At 42.5% G+C, this 19,203-nt stretch overlaps 1 protein-coding gene across 1 annotated transcript in view; it reads left to right on the top strand.

Annotated features, from left to right (window-relative positions):
- The first annotated feature begins 3,922 nt into the window (after positions 1–3,922).
- fam20cb (FAM20C golgi associated secretory pathway kinase b) overlaps positions 3,923–19,203 on the top strand; it is a 53,619-nt gene continuing 38,338 nt past the window's right edge. Inside the window, exons 1-3 of the mRNA XM_069691341.1 lie at positions 3,923–5,337; positions 5,589–5,764; positions 10,952–11,030. Of these exons, the coding sequence (XP_069547442.1) occupies positions 4,826–5,337; positions 5,589–5,764; positions 10,952–11,030 (767 nt within the window). The 5' untranslated portion in view covers positions 3,923–4,825. The remainder of the gene's footprint in view (positions 5,338–5,588; positions 5,765–10,951; positions 11,031–19,203) is intronic.

The raw sequence follows: 19,203 nt of genomic DNA, 5'->3' as shown, positions 1-19,203 counted from the left end.
CATTTCTTCCAAATGAGATGCCAATTCATTTTTTTTTATCAAAAACTTCCATCCCTCTGTAAGTAAGAACAAAGTGATGATCACAAAGAGAATACACATCTCTCTCATACACCCCTAATATGCAATCAAGCAAAATGTCAAGCTTGCTTTGTGCTGACACCCACAAGTGATAGCTGTGTAAACAAAAGGCAAAGCATTCATTCAAATATTATAGGAAAATATTGATGAAAAGCGATAACAAAAGAATACAAACAGTACCACAACAGCGGCATATTGGAACTGAAAGAAGAGCTGCTTTGGGTGTTAGCACTTCAGAAAGCATGTCTCATGATTTTTTTTAATTTCACCTGGCCTCCTCTGTGTCTGGATGTTTTGACAGAAGTGATTATTATGGCAGGTTAAATGTGTTTGTGTTTACTCATCTGGCTCCTAAACTGAGCAACTGTAAATGCAGATGGAGGAAGAGGACGTGGAGGAGGAGGAGGAGGAGGAGGGTCGAGGAGACGGAGGAGCAGCGAGAATAGCATGAGGCTTATTGGGGCCAACAGAGGGCATTGTTATCTGTAATATCCATTCAAATGTGCCGTATCAGACGCAGTGAGTGCGGCGCTGCTCGGGGATGGAAATTAGTCTTGTTCCCCACTCAGCCCTGGTCACACCAAGGGCAGATTCAGACAAATGAATTTACGCAGACAATACATATGGAACGCTGATGATAGAAAGGGCATAATGAATGACAGAAACAGTGGAGGGGCGTGAGGCAGAGATCCGAGTGTCAGCATGCCTTCCGACCTGCTCTCACTACTGTCCTCGTCGTACTAAATGGCTGGAAGCATTTTATTTACATGCAGCTTCAGGGTGATTTTCACATTTCAATTTCACATTTAAAACCTTTTACAGTTTGTCCAGTGCTGCCATGGTTACACCTGACATGAATCTCATACAAACACTGTCACCATCTAACAATTAACTGAACCTCATGAGACGACATATCTGACTAACTACACAATATTTTCATTATACAGGAAAAAAAAAACATTTCCTTGTAGCGTCTAATGGTACAATGCCCTTTATTGTGTACAATTAATTGGAAACAGGAAGTTGGTGAGTCATTTTCAAAAGGATTTGCATGTCAAAAAACAACGCAGAGGTGCACCCATTAGAATCAGAATCAGAATTACTTTATTGTCGGAGCACAGAGTACTATACAATTTTAAATCTAGTCTAGGAAGCTGGAGTGTTGCACTGTGTTGTGGGTCTACGTACAATTTTAATGTAACAACTACCGAATTCTTCAAATTTAAAAACCAAAACCACTGGAATATCCCAATACAACATGTAATACACCCGTAAATCCACGAGAGGATAGTCTACTGTATGTGTGTCACATTGTGCCTCGTCTGTAGGCGTGAAAAGTTTGAGTTAAAATGCGTAATTTCACAGGGTAATTCGTGCCGACTTTTGCTTTCTCACAGACTTGAACAACGGTTGTCAGGGTGAAAGTCCTGTGTTTGTTCCATCCAACAACGCTCCGACTTCGTACTTCGTCACATGCTCTGCTTTTTCGATCCTGGTCATATATTGTATATGTGCGTGTATTTTTCACGCCTGGGCAAGGCAACATGTGACCCTGACACGGTGTCCTCAAGTGGACTATTGGGTGTGCTTTTACACTTTGGCGTCATACCGTGCCGGATTTGAAATAGTTTAAATTATAGCAAGTTAAAAAAAACATCTGTAAAAATGACAGCAACAAAATAATGTTTTAAATTTTGATATTGAATTATAAGGGAAAAACATTTAGCATTGATTGTTTTCATACCAAATACAGGTGATGTTATGGTATCAGTGACAAAATGTCAATAATTTGGCAGACTTTGAACACGAGCAAACCTCAGCCTTCACTGTGATAGTGCAGATGAAAACACGGATTATGCTATCTCGCTATCCTCTGTGCTATATCTCCCCGAGAGACACTGAAGTGTAGAGGACATAAATCTTGTGTATTTACGACCTGTGCTGCAGTCAGCTATCTGTTAGGATGCCCTGCCCTCCCAGTCCTGATCCTGTCTGTGCAAGGTCTAGGTGCTTTACTGTGGCCAAGTCGGATGTGGTAGAGGATGGTGTTTCTCAATCAGTGTGTTAGATCACGGATCATTCTTTTTATATATATATATATATATATAAAAAGAATGATCCGAACAAAGGCTGAAATGTGACACTAGATCCTTTTGTCTGTGGCGGCATGTTTTCTTGAGCCGTGCTTTGTCACAATAGTTTGCATTTCTGCCCAATAATAGTTAGATTATTAATTTGTTATTGCAAATTGTCATCTCACAACGGTCCAGTTCCATCACCGCGACTGAGGCACTAATGTCATTTGATAGCACGTGAAATTAAAAAAATAAAAAAATAATAAAAAGTGTGTTGACGCATCTGCCCAACAACAAGAAAGTCGGAGAATCAAGCGGTCTTCTTGATTCCCCCCTGAAAGGCTCAAGACAGGTTTTGTGAAGAACCATTGACCCATCGACTGCTGTGATCCATGTCTGACTGACATCAATACGCATTCATCTCTGCTTGTTTCACCTCAGGCTAGCAGGCCGCAGGCTACAGTGGCCGGCATGAAATCTGGACAGACAACAAGCATCACTTTGTCTTCGGCGCTCGCGCTATCACTGACATCAAACACCAGGGGAGGTGATCCAATGGACCTTTTGCTTTGTTGCAAGCTGGTCACCGTTAAAGGGCCTTGAAATGTCAACGGTCAGTGGATCTTATGTATGTAAACCCTCAATTACACACTAATTTAGGGGAAAAAGGAGAAATACTTCCTTGGGTAGGAATACAACAACCTTACTTTTATGCCCAACACAATAGACAAGGACAGTTTGATAGAAACCATTTTTAGTCACTGGACACCTAATGCCTCTATCTTTCATTCCTCGGTGTACCAGCATACACACATAATTCAGAGCCTCACACTAGCAAAGATCTCTACGCTGCTGTTTTAATTTTGCCTTCATTAATATTCACAACTAACATTTTCCTCCATTGGGCAAATCCTCTCCATAAGCCACCACCATTTTTTCTTTCTTATGAATCTATCCTGTGTTAGTAAAACAGCTACCTCCCTGCCTCCCTTGTCTCTGTCTCTCTGTCTCTCTCTGGGCTCTTTTTAATTAGAAACTAATCTAAGGAGGTAATAACAGACAGCATGATCAGTTACTCATAGACTTATACATATATGAAAAACAAGTGGTTGTCTCCCCTGCTAATTTACAGCCACTAGGAAGCAGAGATGCAGCCATAATGGTCTGCCAATTAGCTGTAAAAAAGAAACATTAGTCCTCTGGCTGGCTTGATACTGGAAAGGGGTTCGGCTCTCATGGTAATTTATTTGGCAAGTATATGCTATATAGGTCTGAGATCAGAGCATATGGAAAGCACTGGGGCATGTTTTTTTTTTTTTTTTTTTAAATCTATACTGCATAAGTCATTTTTCCTTTTAGAAAGCAGCTGCTGAAAGGTGCTTTGTGGTTTTCATTTCATGCAGCCTTATTGAAGATGTGATTGCTGCTGAGTGGCAGCAGCGCAGGTTGGAACTGGATCCTCAGACTGATGAGCGCTCTAATAGGCCTGTCTAATGTATCATCGATGGATTGACTGCTGTCTCGGAGGAGAAATTTCAGAGGGATTCCAGCAGATGAATTTCAGAAAAGGAAAAAAGAGAGATAGAAAGAGAGAGAGAGGAGAGAATAACCCGCTCGGCTGTAGCGTGTGGAGCCAGACTGAATATTGGCCAGTAGGAAGACGCCCTCTTCTTGCGCAGCCGGGTTGTGCAAGGAGGATTTATTCCAAGAGGAATACAGGCGAGCAGTTATGCTTCACATGGTCGCAGTGTCTCACTATCCCTCTCTCTCTCTCTCTTTCTCTGTCTCTCCTCAGCCAATCTGCGGACAGTGACGCCGCGCAAAGGCAGGATCTAGTCTTGGCTTCATCATCATATTTAACACACCCACCCAGATTCACACATGCTACAAGAGGTGCGTTCTCTTATCCCGCTTCTCTCCTGGAGGTTGGCCGGTCCTGCGGGGGGATTTCTGTCTCCTGCCAACTGTGCAAATGACTCCGTTGGCTCGCCTCGGGTGATTAGTGGGGACTCGATGTGACAGAATTTACGCATTCAAATCGCTGGAGTGAACGAGAGCACATACGTCGACTACTTTGCGGGGACTTTCCCCCTAGAAACCACTTCAACGTGAAGACCTGCACTTCTCGTATATGTTTTTCTCCCCGGGCCAGCTAATCCAGGCTGCTCTTCCCCGCGCGGGCTCGAGGTTGGACGGTGAGACCGATGCGCGCAGTCGGACCTCTCGGGCACGCACGCTCATCGGATCCTTCTCTCAGCGTACCACAGCTGCTTTCGGATCCTACTCACTTCTCTGGCCGTCTGTAAATTTCCTGAACTATTTAGTGGCCGATAGGAAAAAGGGGGAGAGTGCGAAGAGGATGAGGCTTGCGCAAATCGACCGTTGGTCTGAACCGACTCGACCCGATTTACCTGGAGTCTTGCGGACGATTTTGCGCTTCTGAAATCCCGGAAACACTGTCGGTTAAAGCAGGACTCTGATGTTGAAAATACAAAGGTTGAACACTGAATCCTTTACTCAAGACGGCAAGTGAAGATGGCTCCTATTTGTTTAATGTATATTTCATTAGATTGGCGTCCAGTCTAATAAACATCATCAGCGATGTAGTCAGTTTGTTCATCTGCGTGCTCATCATTTGCAGTAAATACTCACATCTGCTCAAACGGGAGACCATGAAGATGATCCTCCTGCGCAAATTCCGGGTTTTGATCCTCATGGTGTTTCTCATTGCATGCTCGATGCACATAATGATAGACTTGTTACCAAAGCTGGAGAGGCACAGCAACAGCGGCTGCTCCTGCTCCCACGCACCGAGCGAGGAGCCCCAGAGCTGGGGGAAGCAGGGCTGGCCTAACAAGCACACCCTGCGGATCCTCCAGGACTTCAGCAACGAGCCCAGCTCTAATGTTTCCTCCCACTCTCTGGAAAGGATCCCGGTTACGGGCGACAAAACGCAGGCTTTCAGGAGACTGGAGCATCACGGGCAGCGTGGTGACAGGAAGAGACAGTTCATGCAGGACGCCACAGTGACCAAGAACATGCCGGTTAAGGGTTCAAGGTTGTCAGCGCTCTATGACCACCCCTTATATAGAAGAGCCCAGCCACCTTTGACAGACGAGGACACGCTGTTCAACGTCAACACGGACATCAGATTTGACCCCAAAGCAGCAGAGGATCAGGCATGGTAAAGTGTTTTCCTGAAGCATGTCACAATAATGCAACAAAAGCTGTAAATAGATATTTTATAATCTCATAGTACATCACAGCAAAGGACTTAAAGTTTAGTCTTGTGCAATCACGTTAGTCTAATTCTGCATCTGTGCCCGGGGGCTGTTGCACATCACCTGTCACTCTTCACACACAAAAAAAATGAAAATCCTATCTCTTCCTCTCTGATTCCCTCCCTTACTCCTTCTCCTCCTCCTCCTCACCCAGGACTGGGGAAGGCAACGTGGATGAGTTCAGCCCGACAGGGGAGCTGACAGCCGATTCCTACCCCAACTGGCTCCGCTTCCACATTGGAATTAATCGATATGAGCTGTATTCCAGACACAACCCTGTCATCGACGCTCTCCTGAAGGACCTGGTTACCCAGAGGATCACCAGTGTCGGTGAGTCATAAAAATCAACACAGGGGGCGGGGTGACTTGATAGCAACAGCAGCCAGCGGGAGGGCTTCGGTGCACAGATGGATGGTCAAAATTACATGTTAGTCTGAAGACACTGAGCTGATACTGCAGAAAAACACTTGGCACTTCTTTAGGCTGACGTAAGGCATCATAACACACAGTTTGGGGTGTGTTGTCCACCCACCTGTCTAGTAGCAGTCTGGGACTGATTAGGGAGTCCAATGTCTTGCTCTTTTTACTCAATGACACTTCAACTGATTGTGCTCATGGATTCAACCTGTGCCGTTTCGCTGTCCAATCAAGGTGTGTCTTCTGTACCATGCAGAGAGGTCAAAGGTTAGGTAAGAAGACCTCCTTTCTAAGACAGAGTTCAGAGCTTCAAACTTACTCAGTCGTCAAAAAAGACGCCCACTTTGAAATTCCTGTAAAGGAGAGGAGGCTTTTACCGGCTTCATGAGGTAATACTTGGTTATTTAAAAGGCTGAACTTGAATGTGTGAGGATATATATAAAAATAAAAATAAATAAATCATATAACGATACAGAGCTTCATCTGATATATCTGCTTCTTAATAGCAATTTTCACATTTTACTTCCATAACATTGTAACCTGCTGTTAATGGGCCCTTGGGCCCCTCAGATCCTTTGATATATTTTATTTTTTGTGTCTGGAAAAAAAGTGGGAAAAAAGCATTTGTAAGACGTCCCTCTGGTCTCTATTTATATTCGTTTAATTAAGTAAACCCAAACCTCACGGTAATAGTAATAGAAAATGATCAGACATAAGCTTTCTATTTGATGTGAACATAATTGTGACCGGGCCCGCGTGCCAATATTTTTTTGGGCCCAAAGACAGTCGCACATTCATGCGGACACACATTCACACATTTAGCCTGTGCTGCTAACTTCTTGTCCATTTGATGAAGAGCTTCTTGTGAAAAGGTTGAACCATTAAGATAAAATTGTTCTGATGTCAACACAAGTTATCATAGATGACAAGGAGCAATGGACAAACAAATGACTATTTTCCAGCATGCCTTCTTCCCCTGCAGCATTTGAGAATGAACCAAATAGAATAGCCCTCAGTGATGGGTAGCAGTAAAAGAGTAGTTATTTTTAGTGAAACACAGTTATGGAACATTTTAATAGACAGCTAAAGACACATAAAATAGACTTTGACTCAAAATCACAAGTGTTTATACACAAAGTGGAAATGTGAAATATATAGCCGTCACTTAACATTATTTTATATGTTCTTGTGAAGACTGTATATAACGGTCTAGCGGGCTTGTTTTGAATTTTTTTACATGGGCCTATAGTTACATTTACAGCTTATTTCATAGACCTGTGGATGCGTAACTGAATGTTAATTTGAATTGATAAAAACAACCCAGTCAAATTCGTATTGAAATTAAATGTTTTGGTTGTCTGTTTTCAATCACTGCATGTTGAGCCTGTTGAACTGAGTGCTGTCTCACTCGTGCTACCTGGGGAGTAGAGGTTTCATTAGTGCAAACTTGCCAAATGGCACAAAAAGGCAGCCTAAATGATCACAAGCTGCCTAAAATAAATTTTCCCCGCACACTCAAAAATGTGTTGTCCACTCTGGCAGCACTGAGTGCCAGTGTACCAGCAAGCCAAAGGGGAATGTGTTCCTCCAACATACTTTAACAGGATCTGGGTGGGAGCGAGAAGAGGGTCTGCTAACAGACTGACAAGTGTGCTCCTCGTGGCCACAGCCACCGACAATGTGAAACACACCCTGGAACACACACACGAGCATGCAGGGAGATGGAAGTGAGCTGCAGGCGATCGGGGAACGGCGCTGAATCCGATCAGCTCGCACACTGCCTGCGTCAAGGCCGGAGGAATAACAAAAACACTGCAATGTTCTCTCCACAAAGTGTCACAGTAGAATACATGAAGCCTGCGAGAACACCTGGTCTCGATGCAAATCAAACAGATACGTTGAATCAAATCAAACGCTGGGGCTTTTTTTATTTGATTGACAAGCGCACTGTCAGTGTAGCTTTCTGCAGAATAATGTAAAGACCTCCAGAAAAATCCAAGTGGAGACCCGACGGAGGTGATAATCCACACTGGGACAGCCATATTGAATCCATTTCTGCTTTTTTTCCTCCTTACTTTTTGGGAGGGGAGTGGAGGGATTGTCTTCCTTTTTGGCTCAGTCCAGCTCCCACATTCCAAGAGTGCTTGTCGACTCAAGGTCGCCCTACGCTTACTGTAAAAAGGGATTTCAGATTTCAGGTTTATCTGCCAGTGACAAAAAAAATTTAAGTGGCCTATAGCAAAGATTTAATACTTACTGTATCGAGGAGTAGGATTAGCTGTTAATAAAGTTAGCATGGCTGCTCGGTAACTAGTGGAAGAATATGTTCCTTTCTTTTCTCTCTATTTCTAGTCAAGATGTTTTCTAATTTTCTCAAATTTCCTTCCTCTTGCTTTCTGTGTGTCAGCCTGGGTGGATAGAGGAAGCAGCTCTCAGCATCTCCTGCCAGCTAAATACATGGTGGCTCAGTAATTACAGAGTCTTAACACAGGCCTGGGGCAGAATACCGATAGAAGCCAACAGCAGTCGTCTATTATCCAAAGTTGAGGATAGGAGTTCTTGGATCTATTATACGCTATAACCTCTTCTGAGCAACGTTCATCAATGAAGACATGGCGTGCAAAAGCAGCAGATATGATAAATGTTATGGCAGCTGATAGGAGGAGTCTGTAATTTTGATTGTGGCATCGTACAGCCCAAGAAGTCATGGTTTGTTTACTGTGTGTCGAAGTGAAAATAAAATGTTTTTTTCCATATAGTTGCTCTCCATGCATGAGCTCCTTGCAATCGCAGTTTGTGTTGCCTTTTTTAAACTATCTCCAACCCCCCACCTGAACAGCAGGTGAGGTCAGACGGACATCGATTTCTTTCACTTCTAAGTTTTTTCTCTGTAAACAGTTTGCTTGTCCCCATGATTCCCGTATGTAAAAAAAATAAATGAAAACATTGATTGAAAAGGTGGTTCTGTGGCAAAACGCCACCGGAAACACAGCTTTCGATCGATCAGGGGGAAAATAACATGCACACAGTGGCTGCGCTGCTGTTTTTATACTGAAATTCAGAGGGTTTTTAGCCCTGCCTCGTATAAGCCCTCTCCCCAGCGCTGAAGCCTGTCCCACGGGTGCCTTTAGACTGCATTATGATGTTCAAAAAGGGAGAAAACATGAAGGATAGATTGAAGAATAGAAACATAAAGGGACAGAGCGAGAGAGACATTGGCCCCCCAGAGAATACAGGGAGAGAGTAAACAGCGGAGAGAACGTTGGGCGAGCACTGGCCGTCCTTCACCCCTTCACTATCCCTTCCCATCAAACAAACACTGCGACCTCCAGCTCGCAGTCTTTGCAGAGCTCCAGTACAAACACACACACACACACACGCGCGACTTCACGCAAAGACACACCACGGCACGTATACGAGCTTTCATACGCAACAGTGCACTTCGTTCACATGGTGGGGGAAATAGATGTTTCAGGCTTTAGCTGAGCCATGACATGTTTCTGAAATGTAAATCAAGTCAATGGCTGTCAAAATTATATCATGGTTAATACATATATACTTACTGTATGTTGTATACAAACAGAATACAGCTCCCGTTTATCATTTGTAAATGGTTGAATGTCTCTTCTTTGAGTTTAATGTCTTTTTCTCCCGATATACGACACTCTGCTGATACCGAAAAATCTAATTAACATCGAGCTGCAACGATTAGTCAATTAATGGATTAGTTAATTGACAGAACGTCAACTATTTTGACCGTTGATCATTTTTCCAGTCTTTTTTTAGTCTTTGTCCTTTAGTCCTCTATGATAGTAAGTTAAAAGCCTTTTGGTTGTGGACTGTTATTTGTGACCAAACAAGACATCTTGGGCAGCAGCTTGAGCTTTGGGAAACAATGGTTGACATTTTCACTATTTTCTACCATTTTAAAGAATCTTATGGGTGTTTGTATGTGGACATTGATTAGATGATCAATGACAACTTAAACATAAGCGGAGTGCTACTGGTGACTAGGCCGCAGCTGTAGGCAGTAAAAGGGGAGAAACAGACTCTGGGACATGGCCCTCACCAGCTCCTGTGCTCCACACGCTCACATCAAACGATATAAAATTATAACCAAAAGCAAGCAAATACTGAAAAGATGTGTAAAACAAAAAGAAAATACCATCAACCACACAACTGACAATGTGAGGAGCAGGTGAGAGGCCCAGTCACCAGACCCACCACCGTCTGGGCGGGCACGCTGCTGCCAGCCCCAGGCACTCCTAAAAAGAAAAAGGAGAATCAAAGTTAACGCAAACATAAGATTATGGAAATTAAAATTCTTGGGGGGAAAAAAACAAACAGTGTAGTTTAAAAAAAAAAAAAAAGAAAACAGGAAACTAACACCAACAGAAGTCCTCTAACTAAACCATACCACAAAAATAAATAAACACAAAACAGTAAAAAAAAAAAAAAAAAAAAAAAAAACTAACAAAAAACAGCAGTGACTTTCAATTCTAGCCTGAATGTTGTGCCTCCTCCATCTGGGCATGCTCACACCTGGTCTGGGCCTCCCTGAGGAGCTGGATCTGGGGTACAAACAGACAAGAGATAACCAATAGCAGCATAGCTTTACTTAAAGACTGAACCTAAAAACACCTACCAGATCACTGTGGATCCTCAATGCAGCACTCTGACACCAAAAGGGACAAGCAGGCTGACAGCAGCTCATTCTGTGCAGCTTTTATACCCTGCCTAATGGGTGAACCAGGAAGTAAGAGGTGCCAAGGCCTGCCTGAACCTACAGTAGCTCAGGAGGGACATTTCCTCACTGGCTACACTTGTTTTATTCCTTTATTTATTCTGATGTTTCAGCCTTTTTGATTTGCTTACCCAAAAGTTTGTTAGGCCAATTGTTTTTCTTTTTTGAAGGTAAGCTTGGCTAAGTTGCTAACGTTGCCTAGCTAATATGTAGTAAGCTAATGGAAGTCAAATTTCTGTGTGACTAAAACTAAGCTTGAAACAGCTCTTTTCTTTGGTGTTACAGTGAAATATTTATAGCTGCTGTCAGTTGATGTAAAATTAATAGTGTTGTTTTCTCTTTTTGACTCCCAACAGCGATGAAGTCTGGAGGCACTCAGCTGAAGCTCATCATGACCTTCCAGAACTACGGCCAGGCGCTGTTCAAACCCATGAAGTAAGTTGTTGTTTTTTCAGGAAGGGTGTGTCTTAGCTGCACTGTTTAACCAGTCAAACTTGTGTCTCTAGTGTGCAGGAAGTTCAGCGTCAAGCCCATTCCTTTTGAGAAAAAAAACAACTCTTCCGTATCGTGTTAAAGCTTGAAGGCCATTTCAGCACAAAACTCCAGCTATGCAGCTCTCTACCTGGACTGACTTCTCTTTTCACATCCCGCCACCTACTCATTCTCCTCACAACATCAATCCCATTTCTTCATTCTCCTCTCTGGTGATATCAAATTGCTTTCATTTCAGCGCAACCTTGATACTGGATTGAAGGCCGACATCATTCTGCTGTGTCAGAGCCGAATGTTGAATAGGCATTTCACCTCGTTGGGCTTTCAGGTGACACATCACATCCTTTAATGGCCATGTTGGACATCTTCAGCCCTCAGGCAAAACTGGTTTCGTTGTTCTATCGCTGATTCATCTGTTCATTTTCTGTGTTTTGTTAATGCCACATCACGTAGTCAGCTAAATATCTCTGTCTTGTTGTCAGGATGAGAAATTAACAGAAGCAGCTGATCAACTGAATCTAAAGAGACTTTGGAAACCTTGACTTTTACTTGTATTGTTGCTGAAGTTGGCTTATCAATATTATTTAACATTAACTGATTGTCTATACAGTTGCTTTGTGGAACTTTGAAGCAGGCTAACAGGATGGCTCTACGTATGGCAAAGTTATTTGTCTCCTGTTTTTTTCAGCACACCACTTTGGTTCAAGTTTAGAGTTCGTGGTTCAATTATTGCATTAATTGAAATAAAATTTGGTGCAAATATTGATGGTGTCCTAAGAATTAATTCTAAAATGTTGATGATCCATTGACTTATCATTTGTGCTACCAGCTGGTAAAAAAATTCAACTCTTCCCTTGAAATATCTCATGTACTAAATGAATTGGCACAACATTTTGTACAGACACTTCCATCGCCCAGAGGAAGAATCCTGATGAGTAGGATGATTGCATAACTTTTCTGCGAGTGGTTTGGAGTGAAATATTAAATATTGGATGGGTTGCTGTGAGTTTGGTTCAGACATTCATATCCCTTCGATGAATTGTTATTAACATCATTGCCATCGTCGTCAGCCGTCAATTATGTTTTCTACTGATTAGTAAACGTCATGATGCCAACTCACTGAAGAAAGTTGATATGATAACAATCTGGGCGGCTCAGATGGTAGAGCGGGTCCTTCGGCAAGACACCGAAACCCAAGTTGCCCCCAATGGGAGGCAAGCACCTTGCACAGCAGCTCTGTCGCCACTGGTGTATCAATGTGTTTGGGATTGTGTGAAATAGAGATACATTTTTTAAAAGTTGATATATAAGTGAGAAGGTATAAGTATATATAAGTACAGAAGGGTCAATGAGCGTCTGCGTGACGTAAATTTTGTCAATAGATGATGTAGACATGCATGTAGATGTGCAGAACGGATCCTCTGAGCGGACTCCAAAAAGCACTTTAAACAGAACTGCAATGTGTCTGCAGTGTACCTGTCCCTGTATTCAAGCCTTTAGCTCGAAGCACCACAGTACCTGCATCCTCACAGAGCCTTTAATATGAGGAGAAACTCTGTCGTATGGCCTAAAAACAAAGCTATTATTGAGTTGGATTTCTCTCATATTATAGCAGGAATAATTTAACTTCCAGATGGTAAAGATCAAAAATCTTTGGTTTATAATGCAGTCGATGTAATGGACAGTGTAAATGCTGAGTTAACAGCATAATTTAAATTATATATATATTCTTTTTAATCTCAGAGCTGATGGCTGCAGTGTCTCAGGGATCCCTCTTGCTTGCCCAGAGGCTACATACAGTCCAGTATTTTGTCATTATTTTCCCCTATAGTCACCTCTCTCATGGTGCCAGACATAATTGCTGAGCTTCATGATTCAAAAGCAAAGCCTCTGTTTCTTTCCTCATTGACTTCTAATCCTATTCCAGTATAACATATCATTAATCTTGCACAGAGAGGCGAAGAACAGCGACACGTTCCTTTCCTCTTTAAACTAAGCCTACCTCTGCTCGCCCTGTAATACACCTTGGCTTAACTTGTAGAGAAAGATAAGTCTACCCAAGTGGTAGAAGCTTCCCACTGGTAGATATTTGACTAATTCACATGTCTTTTGTCCACACTGTCATATTTAGATGATAATGCATCCCAAGAGAAGTGCTCTTTGCTCCTAATCCCACCTCGATTGGTGGAATTAAATGCCACCCGTCCTTTGTTATGGTGATTGTAATTTAATTGTGGGTTAATGGTTCTCTACACAGGCTGTTGTGTGGCCCCTGCATGTCAGCGCGTAGAGTGGGGTTAAGCCTGTGGATGATAGGTAGGAGGGACAGAGGAAAAGCTATTCAGAGACTGTTGTAATTACTGTTTCAATCGTACCACACTAAGTCAAACCAGATGCAACAAGCCTGAAATCATCCTGACAGGCTGAGATGAAAATGAGGTGAGAGGAGGCAATAGGGATGGCAGAGGGGAGACGTGCTGAGTGCGAGAGGGGAGTCAGGAGAGGTGAAGGGGGGGAAGGATTGGGGAAGACAGAGGGGTAAGGAAGAGAGACGGACAAGGAGACGTGGGCAGAGAGTGGAGTCAAAATCCACAGATTATCTCGTTGCACTGCCTCGAATTTGGACCCAGGCGGAAATGTGAAATGACATTTTCCGAGAAAAGCATGGGGCGAATGGGTTGGATGTAAATGTGTTGCTTGACAGTTGTGGTTGTCAGAGCCGCCGTGATGTTTGATAATCCTGAAAAAACGGCGAGAGCAAAGAAAAAAGGGTGGCGGCGGGGCTTTTTCATTTCCTCCTGCTTCAATGCACTTGACTTTAACAAAATAGGGCAACCCATGCTGGCATGTGTGTGTGTGTGTGTGTGTGTGTGTGTGTGTGTGTGTGTGTGTGTGTGTGTGTGTGTGTGTGTGTGTGTGTGTGTGTGTGTGTGTGTGTGTGTGCTCATTTGGACTGCAATCAAGGTCTTGACAGATTTGCATAGTCAGTCCTGCTATACACATAACTCCCCTCACAGAGATTACACACACGCCAACATCTACACAAACACACACACATCCACTTAACACCCAACATCATCTCCTCGTTCCCAAATCTGCTGGTGTGTTTCCACATGGTGCATCAAAGAGACAGAGGCTGAGAGATCAAAGACTTCTCCGGCTGTGCTCTTCTGCTCGGCTCCTCTCAACTCTAATGCAAATGTGCGCGTAGGCAATCAGGCAGCGAAGGCAGGCAGGCATACATGTGGTGTCTGGGTAACGATCGACCCTCCAACCATCCATATCTGAGGAAAACCTGCACTCTGGCTGCTCCTCTCTATCTGGTTATCGGCTCCTCTGTCTCTTTCTCACTCTTAGTATTCTCCATCATTCCTTCCTTCCTTCGTGTGAGCAACTCTGTCCACTGTTTGTTTTTCTCTCTTCTTCGTTCTTTACTGAGCATCACAGATGCAGAAATCCATTAACAGGCGAGGTATTCTTTTTTTCCTCAGATAGAGAGAAAATAATCAGATCCTCTGATCAGTGCCTCTGTTGTGTGGTAGCAGGTTTCGTATTTGTGTGTCGGACAAGCAGAATCAGCCTCTACTGTATTGAGACACCCCTAAATGGTCCTCAGTACCTGTCTGTCTGTGATGTAACAGAAATGAATCAGACCATTGCACAGCTGTGTGTGGTCCAGTTTTCCAGACATGGAATAAACCCTGTCTTAACTAACTCAAAGCTTGTTTTGCAATATTTGTTAAGACTGCAGGCCTTGTCGGATCAAAGAGGCTTTATGGGATGGGACTGAAAATCCCAGCTGATGCCCAGCCCCGTGTTGCTTAAATACAAATACACACATGAACACATCATGGTTGTTCTCTCTGTCACAACAACTGCATTATAACCTGAATCACATTCAGCCTGATGACTAAGCTCAATTATCATCTTCGTCATCCTCTGCATCCTGTTACGTCTGTGGTTGGGACTGAAATAACCTCCTTTTACAGCATTTTCATAATTTCTGCTTTCATTTCCACCAACAAACATTTTATTGTGTTCAAGTTGGGAGCGTATCCACTGAACATAAAAAAGATTTTTCACATTGCCCTCAAAATATTCAGCATATAGGCCTTTGGAAGAAAATGTGCATGCCCGTGCTTGTCTAACAAAACAAAATAAAATGTGGCCCTAATTTCTGTCTTTAATTAATGAGCAAAGAAGCCCACCTTGATATTTAATGTGTGAAACATTGTGCACCCTCTGTTCCTTTTTCCAATCAGAAGGATATGATAGAAAAGTGTGTCACTTCTTCTGATAGAAAGAAAACATAACAATGGTTAGTGTAAACCAATCTGCTAAATAGCTATCAAGAGAAAATATTTCCTCTGTAGCTGCTGTAAAGATGCAGCTTGCTGTTTGGGATTACAATGCACAGAAATCACAGTGTCATTTTTGTACGTTTGAATTTTAAACTTTTGGACTTCAACATAACATAGGGCCTTAAATGGGACCTTGAGGGACACCGTTAAAGCACTCGGAAAATAGTGATATTTTTTGCTTTAAATTCATGTAAAATGAATCAAGCAACCAATTACAGGCTTACGTGTGTGCCTAACAAGTGAAACTCTTTTTCTTTTTGACTGACTATTAACATTGGCTAACTTGAGGCTATAAAAGGACCGACAATTACAATCATTCTGCTCAGACACTGAGAAAATGACTGCAGTATGAGACTGGACTGGTAGCCCATGGCAAAAAAAATTAAGAAAAAAGTTCTCTCTGAAAAGGTAGCATCCCTCAGGGAGGACCACTCCAGCAACAAAACATTTTGTACCTTCAAAAGCTTACCTTCAAGTTCAAATGATACTAATACATATAATGTGCCTTTTGCTGCCACAAATGTCCATGTACCTTTTAGTGCAACAAAAAGGTATGCAGGTAACACCTTAAAGACCACGAGGGACCTTTGGTACAAGTACCTGTGTGTACAGAAATAGATATGGGCTGTATGGTGTGTTTGAGACTCAGGTGTAGCGTAGGACTTTATAGTGCAAGTGTAGACATTTATATTCTGTGTTTCCCCTCTTCTTTTAGTCATTCCATCATTATGACTTTGAGCTGGTGTGAACCACAGAGGCTTGATTGTAATATTTACAGTGAAATTAGTCTCCGAGCACACAAAGCGCATTAGATGATGAGCGCAGATGATCGACAAAGGGAGGCGGGGGAAGGACTGATGATTGATATAATGATGGTCTTCCGTTCCTTCTTGCTTCCACTTAATTGTATCGCTTGTCAATCAGCCGACTGTTGGAACAGTCACACGCGAATCAATTTGAGTATTCCTAGAAGAGATATCTGCTCTTTCCGCTGCCCCTCCTTGCACAGCGATCTATATCTGTGCCGAGTCGGGTCCATGAGTAATTTTTGATTGACATGTCGGGGAGACAAGAGACGGGAGCCACATAATGTCACCTCGTTTGTGTCAATAACATATTGACAGCAGCACAAATAACAGCCTGGAGGAAATGTCTGTGTTAAATGTGAAATATTAGTAGAAAATTGGCCGCGCTTAAGAGTTGATGCTGTATCATCAAGCTGCATCAGCCGTGGGAGGTGAAAGAATAACATTGAAGGGGCTTTGTCTGAAGATGGGGAGGGCATGTCTCAACAAAAAACCCTTATTATCCTTGCTTAAGCTGCCCAGATTTGTCCTCGAACGAGATAAAAAAAAAACTGAACACTGAGAAACTTGTTCAAAAAAATAGAACAATTCAGCGATTGTTCCTGAATGTATCCAAACAAAAGGGATGTCAAACAAACGTACTGCAGCTCCTCTGTGAACTAAACTCTGTTTTTTGCCCCTCATTTTTTCCGCTATATATTTAGTCGGTTTTGGTTGTTTGTCTGTCAGTGGGTGCATGTGCGCTTGTTTACCGCGTGATATTGTATTCACAAGGTCTTCTGTGCCTCTGCTATGACTTTGAGTCAGGAAATAAAGGGATGAACCGCCGCAGGACAAGTCATTCAGAGCACAGATGATGAGTGCTGTTTGGAAATAGAGGAAATTCATAGCAGCACAGTGGCAACGCCGGAGCTGGAGGGGTGTAGAAAGTACCACGTTAACCCTCAAATTGCTGGACCACATATATGGAAATGGTGCAGCACACAGTTTGGCACCTGCAGCGAACTGTGACATGACGCATTTAATCACTATCACAAGAATGATCGGATCGGGATGGTGCATATAGTAATCACATCCTATCCTTTACACGCTCGAGGCGTACAATAGGTAGCATGTTTGTGAAATCCACTGTGAATGTATTTGAATGCATTTCATGCTTTTAAGTCAAGTAAAGGTTACATCTGATATATGCAGGTTCTTTTTTTTTTAACATCTCTTTATTGTCTTTTATAGGAAGAGAAACAATGTGCAGAACAAAATAATCTACACATCGACATTTACAGCCTGAATAGCTGCGAGAAACGCACCTTGAAAAAAAAAAAAACGGGAGCAGAGGAAAGTCCTATAAGTATTCAGATCTTTTCATCAGTCCATACATCATTTTGTATAGAAGACATTTAAAAATTTTTCCAAAACTTATCAAGTTTCTTCTTTGTAAAGTGAAAAGTCAATTATTTTAGCCACTGGGCAACTGCATATGTTGTTTGCTTCTTGCAAGAGCAGGTAATGCATCGTTTGACATTGCTTGAGGCTACAAAATTGTCAGGGTAAATATTCAGAATGAATAGTACATATCTCTTTGCCAATGATCTGACTGCTCAGGTCCGGTGTCTTTTTCCCATATAAGCAGTTTTTATACGGTATAGAATAACTGTCATGTCTCCAAGCACACATAAACAATTTTGCGATTTGTAATGAAAAATAATTGGCACATATGGCAGAAATGTTTTGCACATCTATACCTTTGTATTTCAGCAATAATCTCCCAGCTATCACATTCAAGCCTCTAATAATCAGAATAAGAGTGTTTTTACAGTGTGTTTATGAATAATAGCGGGATATTCAAATCTCTTGTAAATGCACCGACTGACCTCAGGAAAAATCCGTTCATTTCTGCTGTATACCACCGGTTCTGTTGGGTAGAATAATTAATCTAAAATTATAGCCGCTGCGAGATGTGTGATTTAGCAGCACTTAAGGCTTCGCGCTGCACTCTGCCTAATGTTTTGACTGTTTCCCCCATGTTATAATTGTTTCACCGGGGTATTACTGTGCCCCATGCAGTTTTTGTTGAAGCAGAAGTGAAAGTTTTTAATGGCAAAAAATGGAGCAGAGAATGTGTGTACAAAGGCTCAATTTAGAAGAAACACAAGCACACACATGGTGCTGTATGCACTGTAGATGAAATTTGCTGTCGCTGAACATATTTTTCAGGGTGCGGCGGAGTGATACATGCGATCAAATGGAGCCCCCAGGCTTCGCAATCTGACCCCCTTACTGCCTTCCCTACAGAGGCTGTGACACAGTGGAGGCCACTGGTGCACCAGGATCATATAGAGCACTGACGCACCGTGTTTTTTTTCCACTGTCGTCACCTACGGAGAGAGATGGAGGAAAACTCACAAAACTGAAATGATTAAATCAACCGAATGCTACTAAAAGCTTCAAAATATAACACAGAGTCTAACAGGCTTTCACTGACACATGGATACCAGGTTGACACACCTGTATTCATCCCTGATGGATTCATGAGAAGATGAGTCGCACAGCTCCACGTCACAAAATGTTAAAAAAAATAGATTTCATCTGACATGTTATTTGCTAAAAAATGTTAAACCTCATTTCTGTTCTCCTCAATTTTGGTAGAGAGCAGCACAACTGAAACAATCGATATCTGACAAGGTAGTGCCACAGGGCAGTGATACACTGTGTTATTGGGTGGCCTGGTTCCAGTAAATCCTGGCTTCTTATTCTGACAGTAAATCCCCCTCCCAAAATAAAAGGGGTTGCTCACCATTTCCTTAAATAGTGTTTTTTTTTTCTGTAATGCATAAATTGTATGCTTTCAAGTGCATATCAGTAAAAGAATAGCGTACATGAAAAGGCTTTTTGCCCACGTCGCTGCCTCTTAAAGACCACAAAATTAACCTCTTTTCTTCTGTACAAGGG

The sequence above is a fragment of the Brachyistius frenatus genome, unplaced genomic scaffold (genome assembly GCF_029030835.1).
Source record: "Brachyistius frenatus isolate BFR_SWC_R1_liver_20210118 unplaced genomic scaffold, ASM2903083v1 Contig_11, whole genome shotgun sequence".
In the NCBI taxonomy this organism is placed as follows: Eukaryota; Metazoa; Chordata; class Actinopteri; family Embiotocidae; genus Brachyistius; species Brachyistius frenatus.
Note: the sequence above shows the minus strand (reverse complement) of the source record. Positions and strands in the feature narration are given on the sequence as shown.